Below are 16,091 nucleotides of genomic sequence, written 5' to 3'. Positions count from 1 at the left end.
GAACATGGTCAAGTTTAACAGCAGTATGCTGTGAATGCAGTTCAATACAAGTTTAACAATTTTTTCCCTAGACCTTCCTCAACATACACAATTAATTTCAGAAACCATCAGATAAGTCAGATAATTGTGTCACTTGAAGGTTAAGTAAGAATTGCATTGTTGTTCAATTCAACGTAGCTAATTAGGCACTGCTGCTCTGGTTTGTGTCGGTCGCTGTTGCATTCGCCAGGGAAAGCTGCAAAGTTATTGGACGGAAGTGTGTCACATGACCTGTACATCACAGCCAGACTTACAGGGATGTACAGCAGACATGGGTGAGCGTTCTCAGAGAACAGTACAGTACTCACAGATCTGATGCAGCTTCCATAACGGAAGTGAAGAATAAAAAGATGCCTTTGTGATGGCTTTATCATGCTACGCCGTTCATTCTCGGGGGAAAACCAAACTTAGACAAGCCTGCGTTTGTTCAAATTTTGGGGTGCCACCGGCGGAAATGTCAATTTAAACAGCTACAGTGAAGGCAGAAGAAAAATTACAAAAACTTCAAAAACAGGGATTGATGGAAAGTCCCAACAGGAGAACACTCAACTTATTATTCAAATATTGAAACTATTTTGTTCAATAGTGTGTGTGCGTATGTGTGTGTGTGTGTGTGCGTGGGTGCGTGTGTGTGCAAGTTAATCTGGTAATTTTGTAGTGGCCAAATAGCCAAGAAAAAAAAAACATTGTTACTTGATTAATTGCCCTTAATCAGCCCTAATTACCTCATTAAAGAAGTATATGAACACGTATAATTAATCTTATATTCTGGACAGGATGAAAAAATAAATAAAAATTAATCCAGGGTCCCAAGAATCTGGAAAAAGAGTTTTTTGTTTTGAGTGTGTTTCCTGCTATGCTGGGACCATAGGAGACAGAGCATCCAAAGTAATGGCCTCCACTTCCTGTTTCTGTCCTGCCGGGCTGGTCCTGACACCCCGTTTATTTTCCTTTCTCTTTCAGAACCCAGAATCCCTGGACTCGTCCATCCAGGGTGCCCTCGCGGCCCTGTACCCCCCCTTCGAGGCCACCGCGCCCACTGTCCTCAGCCAGCTCTTCCGGGTCATCGAGGAGAGTTACCAGGGCGACGCGCTCCAGTGCCTGCTGGACTTCCTCATCCCAGCCAAGCACATCCTCGAGAGCGTGCAGCAGGCCGCCTGTGTGAGTGTTTCCACGGCGACTACTCTAAGCTCCTCCCCCCCAGACCCCCCACTAGAAGAATACAGGAAAGTTAGACTCCCAAAGGCTGGATTTGGCAGGACAACTGTAACTTTGGGAGTTTAGTTGTCAAACTGGAAATTTAATTTGTCCTGGACTGATATCCTTTATGTTCATAGGTTGATGATGTCTGACCACAGTGCCATCAGGGGATAAGATCGGGATGATCTTATCCCCTGATGAAGTGCTGCTATTCTTTTCAATGCTTGTTTAATGTACTTTGGAAATTATGCACTTAATAGACAATAGTGGCTAGTTAGAAATATGATTTGGCTATAATGTAAAAAAAATATTTTATTATTTTGTACATTAAATGTTGTTTCAATAGTAGCTACTTAGTTTTCTAAGCTGGTTATCCAAGAGAGAATGCTTATCTGAATAATCCTCAAGGACCTACTGAAACTCTGAATCAAGCAAATTCCTTGCTTCCTCCAAAGTTCAAAACACATTCACTTGTTGAAAAAGGGTTCGTTTGTTCTGTGGAGAACATATGCCGGAATGCCGCCATCTACTGCTCCAGATGGCAAACTACAACGATGAAAACCACGAACACCTGAAGTACACTGCAGCACGTAGAAGCCTTTTTTAGAGCTATCATTTCGCAAAGGTTTTTCCAATGAGTCAGTTCATATTGAGCAGATGTATAGCAGGCCGTAAAAGCTTTGATAAATCCGCGGCATGTCCAATTTGACCATGGAATCAACCTTCAAAGTTCAATAATAACCCACTTAGAATGGAAAAACATAGGAAGGCCATTATGAGGCCAAAGGCATTTAAAATAGACGCTGTAATTTAGGATGAACTCAAGGCTGTAGAGTTTAATGCCAAAATCAATAACTGCACTCAATAAAATGCCCACGCACCTACAGTGTCCTTTTTTACCAAAATCCATTTTCTGTTTTGAACAAATGATGACATTGTCAAGCTGAAATATCTTGCCAGGGAGGGACAGGATGCCACAGAAACTCATTGTTTCAGTTGCCAAAAAAACAGCAAAAATAAGATCATGACTAAGACGATACTCGATATTGTGCACAAACAAAGGTTTTTGTCTGGCGCTGGTAGGGACACAGCCAGTTCATTGAGTGGACCAGAGGTATAAATGCATGGGAGCCAGGCAGACAGACAGGATCTCCAGAGGTTTGAATGCATGGGGCATCCAGGCAGACAGGGACACAGTACTTCCTGCGAGTCACATTGTTTTACCAAATCTGCTGACTCGGCTGTCCTCCAGCATTCCAGGGGCATTTTGTCCGCAGAAGTACCCGAGTTTGGCTCGCAGCTCTGCGTGAAAGACAGACAGGCTGCACAGTGTTTGCCGAGTTGATTGTTTAGGCGATGCCTTGTTACACACTCATTCCCAGCCCAGTGGTGCTTCAGGAAGGCTGGCTAGGGGGGTGGGGGGGTGGGGGGGGTGGTGGTAAGGTTTTAATTTTGGTACCATTCTACGTCAGAAGCCAGTGAAGTGACATAAATTAAAATCACTTCCCTTGGGTCAGTGTCATGCAGTATCTCTGGAAAGTACATGCGTTTTTGCATTACATTTTCCTTTCATTTACACGAAACATTCGCACATTCAGACAAGAGTCTGCCAACTCTTCGCTCATTCATCCCAGTCAATGAGTGACTTCACAGTTACGAACCTGAAAGACAGCGCTGTAAGCGTGATTGTATGACATCAGTATAACTTCCTTCTATTTATACTCAGTGTCTTTTCTGTATGTCCCAGCATCCTGTTGACCTTGTTTTTTTTACCGCTGCAGGAAAATTCCTGTAGCGATTAGCTTTGATGGAGTCTTGCTGTAAAGTCTTTTTGTCAGTTTTCTCAGGGCAGTGGCTGATGGGATGTCTGTTTCCCGCCTCGCAGGCTCCGTACTCGGACGTGGTCTTCCGCTGCGAGGGCTGGCCTCTCTGCCTGCGCGAGCGCGTGGTGATCCAGCTGGCCTCCCTCAACCCGCTGCTCCTGCGCCCCGGCGACTTCTACCTGCAGGCGGCGCCCTTCGCCGACCAGGCCGCCCGCATCGTCCTCAAGAGCCTGCTGGAGGAGCACCAGGTGGAGGTGGAGGAGACGCCCGTCCCCGAGACCTCCTACCCCTGCATCTTCACCCAGGACTGGCTCCGCGAGGTCAACCACGGTCGCCATGGCACCCCGCTGCGCCGCTGCCTGCTGGCCACGGACCAGGGCATAGTGAAGGTGCCGTGGGAGGAGGTGGCCCGCCCCGAGTTTGTGGACAGGCCCAGAGCCATGGCCTCGCCCCCTGAGGGGCCGCCCCGCCCCCTGCCCCGAAACGCCGCCGCCGCCGCCGCCCCCACCGCCACCGCCTTCGCCGTGGAGACCAGGATCCTCCCGGCCAAGGACGGCATCGCGGTCTCCCTGCGGCTGGTCGACGGCGGCTGCCCCCGCCTGGCCCGAGCGGACCGGGCCCGGCCCGCCCGCAAGCCCGTGGGCTGGGTGGCGCCCAACACCTGGGACAGCCGCCAAAACCGCGACATGGAGGGCGACTACGTGGACCTGGTGGACTTCAACAAGGAGAAGGAGGCCCTGGCACTCAACAGGGTCCCGTCGCAGCCCAAAAACCTCACCCCCCTCCGGCCCGTCAGGCCGGCCCCCCCGGCGCCGCCCCCTCGGGGCCCCCTCCCCGTCCCCTGCGGGCGCACGGCGAGGTTTTCGGAGGAGCCGTGCACCCCCTGCATGCGGCGGCGCCTGGCCCAGGACCTGCAGTCGGCGGACCCGCAGTCTCCGGACCTGCGGTGCCGGTACCGGGAGTCCTACCTGGCCGCCCTGCAGAACCCCGTCACCCTCGAGAGGGGGGAGAAGATGCGGGCCGTCCTGGAGGAGGCCGGCTGTCCGGAGGAAGGGGGCGGAGACCCCGGTCGGGCCCCGCCTCCTCCCCCTCCCCCGCTGTGCTGTCAGCCCGGTCGCCCCTGCCACGCCCCCGCCGCGGAGAGCGTGCTCGCCGGGGACGCCGAGGAGGGAGACACGGGGCTCCGACCCGCCGCGGAAAGAAAGGGGAGGCCCCTCTCCCCCTCCCCCTCCACCGCGTCCGAGCCGGGAGCCAGGAGGTTCGTCCTCGTGCAGAGGTCGAGCGGGCGGAGCCACAGCGACGTCTACCCGGAGATGATCCCCCGCGTGCACGTGCTGCAGTGCAAGAAGAGCACGGCGTTTGGGCTGGTCTCTCCCAAGACGGACAGACGCAGATACGGTAAACAAGGTGAGGGCTACTTCGCTTCACCTTCCACTGCCATTGACCGTAATCTTATCAAGACCTCACTGTGCTGACAGTGCAACTGATTTTTACCCTGTTACTACCCGTCTAGTTACCCTGTCACTGGCTGAAAGTTTTAGCCTTAAGTTTTAAATCTGTCTATAGTCCGGTTCCTAATTTTGTGCTAACGCACTGGTACACTTTCCTTTGCAGATCACTTAGACAAAGTGTGTCTGCAAAATGAATGAAATGGCGCAGTGTAAGACATTTATGTTTATGATTCCCATCCAACACTGTGATTTTACTGCCTGTTTGTCAGAATCCAGTGCTGGAGGGCTGCAGTGTCAGTACACACACGTTTCATAGCCAGTCATTTATTTAATTTGTATTTGGCCAAAGAATCCAAAAATGATTTTGATGCCCCTGTTTTTCACCCCATGATATCAATGCATCAGTGCATGCTGGAATCCATTTTAAATTCCAAACTTCCTGTTCTCACTATGGCAATCATCTGACGCTTATGGTCTTGATATTGTATTTTGTATTATACCCCCCTCCCCAGAGTCCACAACCTTTGCTCCCCAGAGATTGGCAGTACTCAGGTGACTAATTTGAATTCCTCTTGTCTGTAGCTCTTATCCAGATAGGCCACGCTGAGGCCCAGACTCCTCCCCTTCTCATAAACGGACAGAAAAAGCTCCAGACACCCCCAGGAGAGGGGCCGCGGGGGCCCCCGGGAGACCACGCCCCCTCACCCAGGTCCTGGGGTCCGCACCCTGCCTCACCGCAGGGCCCCAGCAGCTCCCTCCTCCACTTGGGAGTCGCCTGCCTTCCAGGTAAAACCTTGTTCCAGAAGAGGATTTACTTGCTAAATACAGCTACACGTTTGAGTGTTCAAGGAGGAGGTCATCACTGCAGTATTTATGTCTCAGTGGGGTAACACTTAGCAGCAGTGTACAGTATTCTAATTGGTCAGCCTATTGGAATCAATCACAATGTGTGAAGCACCTTAACTTCACATTTATTAATTTTGATTAAGATGGCATTATGGTTACAAAACATATTATCAAATTTTAGCATTTTTACCATAGAAAATGTAGTGTTATTGTGTTTTGTATTTGTATTTTCATGCTAAGCCAAAAGCCAAAAGATTATTGTATTATATAAAAGAGAGTGGCATTAATGCACAGCACTGCCATACACACACGCGCACACACACATATATATGCACACACACGCACATACACGTACACATACACGCACACACATGCACACACTAGTCTCACACAGATTTACCTTCAGGAGAGTTTAGTAATCGCACACTGTGAGTGATGTTCTGGAACACACCTGGTTGTCATGGACACCCCTCACCTGACCCCCGACAGGCAGCAGAGACAGGACGGGCCGTGCTGTGGTGGAGGTGTACGGGGATCACAAGGGCTGGATGTCCCCCTTCCTTTCCAGCCAGGAGCTGTGCAAGTTGTTGCTCTACTTCCATTCTCTTCCCAGGTATAGCGCCCCCTGCTGTTCTCCAAAGTGAACACAGGACATAAAATTCCAGTTGCATTCTTTTAACATTTAGAGGGCAGAAAAATATTGAGGAAATGAAAATCATTCTGATGACCTCAAGAAGACCTTTTTTGCAACTGTAGGCATTCTTCTCAACTTACATTGGGAGAGAACTTCAGTAGGATATAAGTGATTTATGATTCTAAGAAAAACAAGCTGCACTTAAAACTAATCAATCTGACTAAACTTATGTGCAGATACTTAGCACATGGCACAAGGTGAAGTTCATGTGGAGGTTGACTCAGTAAAAAAAATGTGTCTTGCGTCGAGAGAAAGGCATGCAATGACATCACCATGCCTGTGGTCTCCTGTCTGGTCTGGCTTTTTAAAAACTGAACAGCATATTTCCCTTAACTCAATTAGCTTTTGCTAACGCAGCACATCTTCATGTGGGAAAATCAACAGTAATAGATAAACAGTAATGAACAGTTTATGTTGTCATGGGACCAATGTGAGGATCACTGGAGTGTGATGGTGATGTGATTGAAGCTGACCTGAGACCTCTTTGTTTCGCATGTCCCAGGAAAGAGGTTCGAGACCTGGGGATGACCGTGGTGACAGATGCCAGGAAGACACCTCCTCCCCCTGCGTTCTATAAGTCCCTCTTGATGGTCCAGGTAGAGTGACTCTTTTGCAGTGTTCAATACTGCAGTACTCAACACCTTTTTTTAAATGCATATGTATTCCCGAGGTAGAAGGCGGCCACTCTGATGATATTATTAATGTTGGCCTGAAAGGAGAAATCTGAATCAATAGTTATTCCAACATTTTTAACACCAGCATTGGCGATGATATAGGAGCCATATAAATTTAAAGAGAACTGTATGAATTTTTCTCTAACAGAACTGGGACCTACTAATAATAATGTCTTATCTGAATTCAATAAAATGACATTTTCGGACAAGCCTTTACATCTTCAAGACAAGCCTCTGGTTTGGCTAGCTGGTCAACTTCACCTGGTTTAATTAATATATAAAGTTGCATCACCTGCATCTGAATAAACACATCTACGTGTACTCCTGGGACATTGCTGTTGAACTAGTGCTGCTCTCTTGACCATTGGCTCTAGGAACAAGCCCTCCATGCAGTCCACTGTGTCCTGATGCTGGTGGACAAAGAGACAAACCCTCGACCAGAGAGACAACCAGGACTGCAGGTCAGGGCCCACATAGGGTCAGGGGTCAGGGGTCAGGGGTCAAGGAGTGGGTGGGGGGTGCAGGTTGGATGACTGGATGTTTTTTCTTGGCATGTCTCCTTTTAATTGGGATGTCTCTTAGCGTTTAGCGCTGAATGAGTCCTTTTCTTTGGTGTAAATTGAATTCTGCGTACTTCTGCACCTGTGAAAAGTTTGATATGGTTAAAAGGAGCAGTTCTGAAAATACCTTTTGTTGCGCTTCCCTGGGTAGCTCATATTGATATTAGGTGCAAAATGGCCAATTCTTAAACATAACACTTTAACACATGCCACATTGTACACAATTTATTTTAATTCACGCACCATAACCTCCTTTATCTCCATTATTCACCAGATGGACGTAGTTACCTCACTGAAGGCCCTCCACAAGACAGTGGAGGGGCATCAGCTGACCTCTGCCCTGGAAGGCACCTATGCATACAGCCACAGCGATTGGCTGCAGCTTTATCAGGTGTGTAAGTCATGTGACATATTCCAGCCAATAAGAAAATGGTCCGTCCGACAGGCTGCACGAGGCCACACGTGAAATCATGGCTGCGTTCCAACTGCTTATTTATGGATTTCGTTGTGCAGCCATTGGGAAACTTGCTCAGTTGGAGTGACCCCCCGTCCCTGTGTTTTCAGAAACTGGATCCATTTGTGTTGCACCTCCAGGAAGCTTCCGGGCTGCTCCAGAAGGCCATCGGGAAGTTCGAGGGCGCCAGTAAGATTGACACAGTACAGGTGCAGACAGCCAGTCAGTCCACCCATGCTCATTCATAAAAATAGAAAAAGGCACTGCGCCAAAGCATTCCAGGTCATATTTCATTCTGTGGAAGAGTGTGTACCTTGAAGGGATCATTTTTAAGTACACACATTTTTTGTGTGGGTCTGTGTGATCTTCGACAGTAAGAACAAACCAAGTTGATTTGCCCTGACGTAAGATAATGATGTTTTACTTAAGAGCGGATTCAAATGGAACACAAAGAATATGTACATGGTTGGAACAATGTAGAATGTGCAAAGTATATAGTATTTATATCAGAATGCTTGCTTCTTTGTTTTGGAGAAAGGACCCTACTGATGTACTGTGAATTTTGTCCATGCTGCATGTAGTAAAAAGCACCTTATCACAGTGGTCCTTCTAAAGTCAGAGTGGATTATTTCCTCAACGATACTAAGTACAGAATCGGCAGAAAAGTAATATCCTAAGGGCAAACATTGAATATACATCTGTTAGGATATCAAATACTATAAATGAATTGTGAGGAAAAGAAAAACGTAGGTAGGGGAAAAAAAGTTCAGAGAATTTACCCTCATACTGGATTATATTTCAAACTTGGGTCCTGGGAAGATTTTCAACCAAAAAATAAAAATTAAATAAATACATTTTTTTCTCCTTATTAAATCTTTTAAATATTTCCCTATTTCGTAAATTGCATATTTTATGGCTCTAGATCACATAAACCTTGTCTGACACGTGTGATGTCACAGGACGTGCAGCAGTGCATCAACGAGCAGAAGGCCATGATGAGAGAGGTGCTAGAGGACGCCCAATTGGTCGCTTTGCAAAGGGAGGGCGGGGCCATGCTGGCCAGACTGCGGAGGGAAGAGTTCCGGTTTTCACACTCGGAAGATTATCGGTAAGCTATCGGCCTCAAGCAAACAAGATTCATTCATGGCCAATAAAATTCATTCAGGAGCAAACTAGACTAATTCAGGAACGTACAAGTTTCATTCACAAGCAAATTAAAAGGTACTATTAAAGGTGATGAGAAGTTTAACCCTTAATTTCAAATAAATTAAAACATACGGAAGCTCTTATCCAGAGCAACTTACAAAGGAGAGAAAATCTATCTCTCTCAGGCATACAAAAGTACAAGGTCACCAAGAAGACACTGTAAACAAAAGTAAATAGCACCACTCAGCTAAACCTAAAGGTGAATAGCTAAAGCTGGAGTGAGGAGCCTTGCAGCAGTGTGAGGAGGTGCTTCTTTAGTCCCACCTCAGTTATCCCAATGTTTTTCAGGGCCAGTATATGAAAAAAATCGAAACAAGGCAAAACCGTAACAGTAAAGGCTAACGGCTCAAAACCAACCACACTGGGGGCTGAAAGGACAAAAGGCAACAAATATTAGTCTATTACAAAAAAGCTTTCCCTTACAGGGGTTCATACCAGACCCAATCCGCCGCCCCCAGCTCTGCTGGTCTCTGTTGCAAATTAAATTACCCTTTAGATCAGTTATGGATTGGTCCGTTGTTTGCTTATCCTGTTAAAGAACTGGCTTCCGGTGCAATGGTGTACCCCACTGTACCCCTAAACGCCTAATTGCTCACCTTTAGCAGGAAGGTTTCAGCTGGTGAGTACTGCTGCATAATTGTGAAACAGCACCACCTCTGGTCGATCGGGTAATTGCAGTATACACGTGAGATGGGTGGCCCAGTTAGCTGGTGGACGGCGCAGCAAAATGACGTGGTGGCTGGTGCTTCAGAAGATGCTTTTGGGTCTCCAAAACTGACTCGGGACATTGCAGCAATGAGGACGGGCTAACAAATGCGATTGGTTCTTCTGAAATTTTGAAAATAGAAATGAGAAATAAGGCGATAAAGATTTTTTCAAAATGCCAATGAAGTTGGGGTGATGTGACAGACCGCTGCCTGTCTCTCTCTCTCTGTAGGGATGCTATGGACTTGGCCAGTGGACTGTATAACCAGGTGGAAGAGCAGGTGCACAAGCTGGTGATGAGGTCTAACCAGTCCCTGCAGCACCTGGACTTTCTGCTCAAACTCAGGCAGCTGGAGGGTAGATTCATACAGGTGCAGTGAATCTATTATACCATCCCCAGCCCTGGTTCTGCATGGAGCTGCAGTGCACTGTACTCTTATAACAAATGCAGCCCAGTCCTGTGCAGTGCACGGTGCACTTATACAATCTTAGATGACGATGATGTGATTGTGATTCTCTGATGGCTTTAGATCAGAGAGTGGTTTAATGCAGAAGGGGTGCTGGGGGTGATTATGGTGATGATGATGATGATGATGATGATTCTCTGATGGCCTTAGATCAGGGAGTGGTTTAATGCAGAAGGGGTGCTGGGGATGATGATGGTGATGGTGATGAGGATGATGATGATGGTGATGAGAATGATGATGATGATGATGATGATGATGATGATTGTGATTCTCTGATGGCCTTAGATCAGGGAGTGGTTTAATGCAGAAGGGGTGCTGGGGATGATGATGGTGATGGTGATGATGATGATGATGATGATGATGATGGTGATGAGAATGATGATGATGATGATGATGATGATGATGATTCTCTGCTGGCCTTAGATCAGGGAGTGGTTTAATGCAGAAGGGGTGCTGGGGATGATGATGGTGATGATGATGATGATGATGATGATGATGATGATGATGATGAGGATGATGATGATGATGATTCTCTGATGGCCTTAGATCAGGGAGTGGTTTAATGCAGAAGGGGTGCTGGGGGTGATGATGATGATGATGATGGTGATGGTGATGAGGATGATGATGGTGATGATGATGATGATGATGATGATTGTGGTTCTCTGCTGGCCTTAGATCAGGGAGTGGTTTAATGCGGAAGGGGAGCGGCGGTTGCTGGAGGCGGAGTCTGTTGAAGATTCGCTGGAGAGAGTGGAGCGGACTCTGGACAGCTTCAATACCTTCCTGACTCAGGCCAATGTAGGTCACAGTCCACATTCTCATCATTAATGGATTATACTCTGCCAGTGAAAGTCACAGTCTGTTCACATTCTAATCATTAATGAGTTAAACTTTTATTTAGCGCCTTTCATGACCTCAAAGTATTATTTACTTACTTGGCAGGTCAGAGAATGGTGGCAATCATGGGGAACCCAATGGACTCAGATAGTAAAATATGACAATGCCCAATTGGCTATCTTTCTCTACCTTTCAGGAGCAGAAGCACCAGGCCATGACCCTGGTGACGGAGGCGGAGAAGATCCAGGGTGCGTCCTACCCCGAGACCGAGGTGTTCCGGACCACGGTGTACACCTTTAAGTCCAGCCTGGCCGACTTCCTGTCACGAGCGGAGCTCTGCCGCGCCGAGCTGGAGACCATGGCAACGCTGTGTCGCTTCTGCGGACGGGTAATGTCCTACAACGGTTTAAACGACTGAAATCGTTCCTTTAAATTTAAATGTTTAAATTCAGAACAATTAATGCAAAACCATGGTAATAATAATAATCAGTTTTTTTATATAGCACCTTTCAAGCATAGAGAACAAAGTGCCTTCCAGAGCAGATAAAAGAATAAGGTATAAAATTACAACACAAGATGTACAGTAAAAGCAACATAAAAGGGAGGAATGAACAGTAAACAAAATGGCAATATACGAAAGGCAATAATGAAACACAAACAACAAAACAAAAAGAAGAAATATAAGCACAGTAAAAGTAAAACAGAATTGAAAACAATAAAAGGAAATGTTAAAAGATTAATGTTAAGACCCAGCTATTAAAAAGAGAAGAGCACAGAAAATCAGCTATCAGTTATTACAGAAGATAATGGTTTATATGTCTTACATGTTATATATTGCATATGCAAAAAGTGAATGGTCAAGACTGGCTTTGACCATGTTGGCCCTTTCTTTCTGTATCTTAAGCACTGACATCCCATGTGAAAAAAAACTGTATGCTGATGCAGTACACTATTTTATACTTAAGAATACTTGAAGTATAACTAAAGTTCATATAAGTATGCTTAGTATTCTATTATTTCACATGGAACACATAATGCCTTAGACTGACTGTAAGGTGTTCTTGAATAAGTAATTGTGACCACATTAAATTACCGGAATAATTAAATAAATCATGAATGGTTGTTTTCAGGCCACGGAACTTGCCAAAGACTGCAGACAGTACCTGGAGCAGTCGCAGCCCGGCGGCCAATCAGGGGCGGACGTTCAGAGCGCGCTGCAGGGGTACCGCGAGCGGTTCGCCGAGTTTTCGGCGGAGCGTTTCCAGGAGGCGAAGGCGCAGGCGTGCTCTCTGAAGGGGTCCCGGGGCATGAGGGTGTGGAACGTGGCCTGGCTCAGAAGCCAGGAGGTCTGGGGACAGCTGGAGGAGAGGCTGAGCGACCCCGGCCCGTCCCAGCGGCCCGTAGCTCAACCCGAGCCCGAGCCCGGGGGCGGGGCGCGAGAGGAGGCCGGCTCCCCGGCGCCCCCCGCGGGGGCGAGCTCGCCGCTGTGCGGGCCTGGGGGGCCCGGCTCGGCGGGGAGTCCCGGGGGGGGTCTCGCCCAAGACAGCGATTACGGTACGGTCACGTGCTTCAAGATGAGCTTCAGGCCCGACGGCAAGAACGGCAAGGGGGCGAAGGGGGCGAAGGGGACGCCATTTTCCGGAAATGGGTTCGAGGGCCCCGCTAAGAAAGAAGAGAGGAGGTCCGCGGGGGGTTTGAAGGAGATGACCACCCAAGAGCCGGTCGGAAATGTGGACTTCGGGCAGAAGGAGTGGTTACAACAGCCATTTGGCAGGTCTTTACCTCACATTGATACATTGCATTTTTCCCTAAATGCCTTTAATCCAAAGCAACATAGATTTTTACATAATAGGCATTTACACAGCAGGATATTTTGCTGAAGCAACGTATTTTGTTTTTTCAGTTGATCGCAATACATATTTTATATCACTAACTTTGTACTGTCCAAGTTCAATGTTGTTTTTTGAAATGCTAACCCAGGTTATTACCGAAAAGGAGAGATGGTTCTTGATTAACAATTAACCCGGTTAAATAAAGGCAACATAAAAATTGAGAAGATATCACTATATTAAAATAAATACAGGTCAAAATTACCTTCCCACAAGGCCATACAAATGCAGCTCCTCGTTCTGGATTTGAACCCCCAGCCCTCTGTAGTTGAGTTCCTCTGGGTTTCCCTAACAGTGGTTCTGTGCCCCCGCCCCCAGGTCCCTGAGCGAGGGTTCGAGCACCGGATCCGTCCGGTCCGAGCCGCCTGCCCCCCCCTCGGCGCGGACCCGCGGCCAGCCCTCCCCCCGGATCCTGCAGGCCGCTCAGAGCTTCCAGATCTCCCGCCACGGGAGCTTCTGTTCCGAGGAGCTCGGCGGCGGCGTCCCCGGCGATGACCGGCAGGAGGCGGGGCCCTGCGTACGGAGGTGCCCGGCGACGGCGTCCCTGGCCGCCGAGGAGGAGGGGGGAAGTAACAATCTGTAAGGGGGCAGATTTCCTTTCAGATGTGTTTTGTGCAGGAATGTAGGCACTCTTTTTCAGGAGATCAACATGCAGTACTACTCTTTCAGGACTTGAATGAATAGAATATCATGGAGGATTAATGTGGTGTGCCCTGGTAGCGGTTGCCTGGTAACGGTCGCTACGCTAACATGGCTGTGCCGCTGCAGGAAGCTACAGCGGATCATGGAAGAGCTGCTGCTGACGGAGCGGGAGTACGTGCGCTCGCTGGGCTACATCATGGCTCACTACTACCCCCTGCTGGAGACGCCCGACGTGCCCCAGGACCTGCGGGGCCAGCGCGGACGCATTTTCGGCAACCTGGAGAAGCTCCACGACTTCCACCGCCACTCCTTCCTCAAGGAGCTGGAGGGGTGTCGGGGGGAACCCCTCAGGGTGGGCCGCTGTTTCCTCAGACACGTACGTTCCCAGAATGCACCTCTTCCATGTCTGTTCCAGTCATCATTAATGTGAACATTTTGATCAGATAATCGAGTCTAATCTAATGAATACCACCCAGAAGAAGGCTTTTGCTTTATAAATATTGACCCATTGGTCATGCTGACACAGTAAAATTATTCATGAAGTTATTGAAGGCCTTTTAAAATTTGGGATGAGTGAATTTAATTTTAATTTCAATCTTGTTTGACAAACAGACGTCCCTCCCCTCCCCTCTGCCATTTCTATACTCTTTGAGCTGTGGATCCAAAGATAACCTCATATAAAGGGTATATTATGTATGATATACCATACATAAGGGCACTCTCTGATTTCTCCACCCATTAAGACCAATATGTATTTTGTTAACCCTACTCAGAAAGAAAGCTTCAACCTGTACGCCCTCTACAGCAAGAACAAGCCGCAGTCCGACTCCATCCTCCTCCACCATGGAAACGACTTCTTTAAGGTGAGGGAGGGCCACGTGCAAGTTGGCAAATGACTTGGTTTTCATTTTGCCTGGTCTTAAACTTGTAATTCTCTGTGACTACAGCCTTTTTCTTCTTCTATTCTGCTGTAAAGGAACGCAAGTAAAGGGATGCTTTCTTACTCACAGGACAAACACACGCCTTATGAATCTCTGAGAATCACAGCCAGCTGTTATAGTTACACGATATGTTTTTAATCCACACTGGTTCCGAATGGGTCAATGCTATTTAGACCAGAGTGTGAGTATATGCATATAAACTTTCATAACTTTAGTTAAATCATGCTTTTCTGTAGTCCATCTAGGGACTGCAGGTGAAAATCTTTCAAGGGCTTATTGATGCTTTTGCTGATGTGCTGATTATTGTGGATTTAATTAATTTTATTTTTATTTATTTATTTATTTTTTCTCTCAAATTTGAAATGCCCCTATATATATCTAGAGACAGCGGCTGAATTTATATTTGGTCACCAATGCCAGAGAGAACACTGGTTTTGGTGACCTCATATCTATATGTGGCATCATTTATCCAAATAGGATTTCACCACAGTTAGCCAAATGGAGGAAGGGAAAAAGCAGCACAGGTCCTGAATGGCTGGCTATCCATCAACGGGATCTCTAACTCCGGCAAACTCCAGTCTGGCAGGGCCACACGGTCTTCTGGGTTTTAGTACTTCAGCTGTCATGTGCTTGATTTAAGTACTTGACTTACTGTAAGTACCTGGCTTAGAAGCCAAGTACCATATGTTTTGGCCCCAGTAGGGGGTCTGAATCCCTGATACTGGAGAGCTGCAGGGTCTGCTGGTTTTCATCGTTACTTAGGAATGAATTAATCAGTTAAATCAGTTGGTTGCACAGTTAACTCACCTCTTTACTTTAAGCTGGGATTGGTTGCTGATTTTTAACAGAAAACAAAAACCAGCTGGTCTTTTTGGCTGTCCAGGATCAGGATGGGTCCTTACTGATTGAAAGGAAACCACAAACCTGGAGGCACTGCAGCCATTTGGGACCTGGGTCTGATATCCTGGATTTGATATTGTTTTCCTTCCTGTCTAACCCTTTAAGGCTGTTGCTTAGGGAGGCTATCTTGCACTTGGGTTTGATATCCTGGGTCTGATATCATATTTCTATCTGGCCTTTAACCCTATTGCTTGTGGAAACCAGCAGAAGCAGCAGGCGTTGAGTGATAAGATGGACCTGTCGTCCTACCTGCTGAAGCCAGTGCAGCGGATCAGCAAGTACAGCCTGCTGCTGCAGGACATGTTGCGCGAGTGCAGCGGCCCCCAGAGGGGGCGCCAGAGAGCCGAGATCCAGGCCGCCCTGCAGGCCGTGCAGTTCCAGCTTCGCCACGGCAACGACCTCCTCACCATGGATGACATCCGCAATTGTGACGTAAGAGCCGCACTTCTCTTTTGTTTTTTCTTGAAAAAAAAGTTTTCATTGCTTAAAAGAGCTCCTTGTCTAGGGCCAACAGCCCAATATACGCTACATGGCCAAAATTATGTGGAAACCTCACAACCTTTGGTCACATAGCGTATATTAAATAAACTCTGTACAGTGTGCAATGTTACTAGTGTCTCTTGAAGTTATAAAATATGCTTCATAACAAAGCATATAATATAATAAAGCATATAACACCTGTATAATGTGATGCGCCTCGAATCATCTCATTTCCTATCATCTGTGGCCCACTGCTATGCCAAGTCAGGGATTGCAGGTTTGA

General features: G+C 47.3%; 1 protein-coding gene across 2 annotated transcripts in view; it reads left to right on the top strand.

Moving 5' to 3' along the window:
• Positions 1-16,091, top strand: part of si:dkey-65j6.2 (pleckstrin homology domain-containing family G member 4B) — a 37,674-nt gene that overhangs the window by 15,761 nt on the left and 5,822 nt on the right. Inside the window, exons 2-18 of one of the 2 annotated variants that reach the window (XM_035383039.1) lie at positions 1,003-1,200; positions 3,125-4,469; positions 5,096-5,299; positions 5,849-5,972; positions 6,556-6,649; positions 7,102-7,188; positions 7,562-7,678; positions 7,852-7,950; positions 8,701-8,849; positions 9,885-10,023; positions 10,795-10,917; positions 11,153-11,344; positions 12,087-12,730; positions 13,164-13,424; positions 13,614-13,863; positions 14,261-14,350; positions 15,536-15,760. In XM_035383039.1, the coding sequence (XP_035238930.1) occupies positions 1,003-1,200; positions 3,125-4,469; positions 5,096-5,299; positions 5,849-5,972; positions 6,556-6,649; positions 7,102-7,188; positions 7,562-7,678; positions 7,852-7,950; positions 8,701-8,849; positions 9,885-10,023; positions 10,795-10,917; positions 11,153-11,344; positions 12,087-12,730; positions 13,164-13,424; positions 13,614-13,863; positions 14,261-14,350; positions 15,536-15,760 (4,341 nt within the window). Of the gene's footprint in view, positions 1-1,002; positions 1,201-3,124; positions 4,470-5,095; positions 5,300-5,848; positions 5,973-6,555; positions 6,650-7,101; positions 7,189-7,561; positions 7,679-7,851; positions 7,951-8,700; positions 8,850-9,884; positions 10,024-10,794; positions 10,918-11,152; positions 11,345-12,086; positions 12,731-13,163; positions 13,425-13,613; positions 13,864-14,260; positions 14,351-15,532; positions 15,761-16,091 lie in introns of both variants that reach the window. The other variant, XM_035383038.1, reaches the window with a different exon arrangement.

Source organism: Anguilla anguilla, chromosome 11 (genome assembly GCF_013347855.1).
Source record: "Anguilla anguilla isolate fAngAng1 chromosome 11, fAngAng1.pri, whole genome shotgun sequence".
Taxonomy (NCBI): domain Eukaryota; kingdom Metazoa; phylum Chordata; class Actinopteri; order Anguilliformes; family Anguillidae; genus Anguilla; species Anguilla anguilla.
The sequence above is the reverse complement of the archived record's forward strand: the minus strand, read 5'-3'. Positions and strand labels throughout refer to the sequence as shown.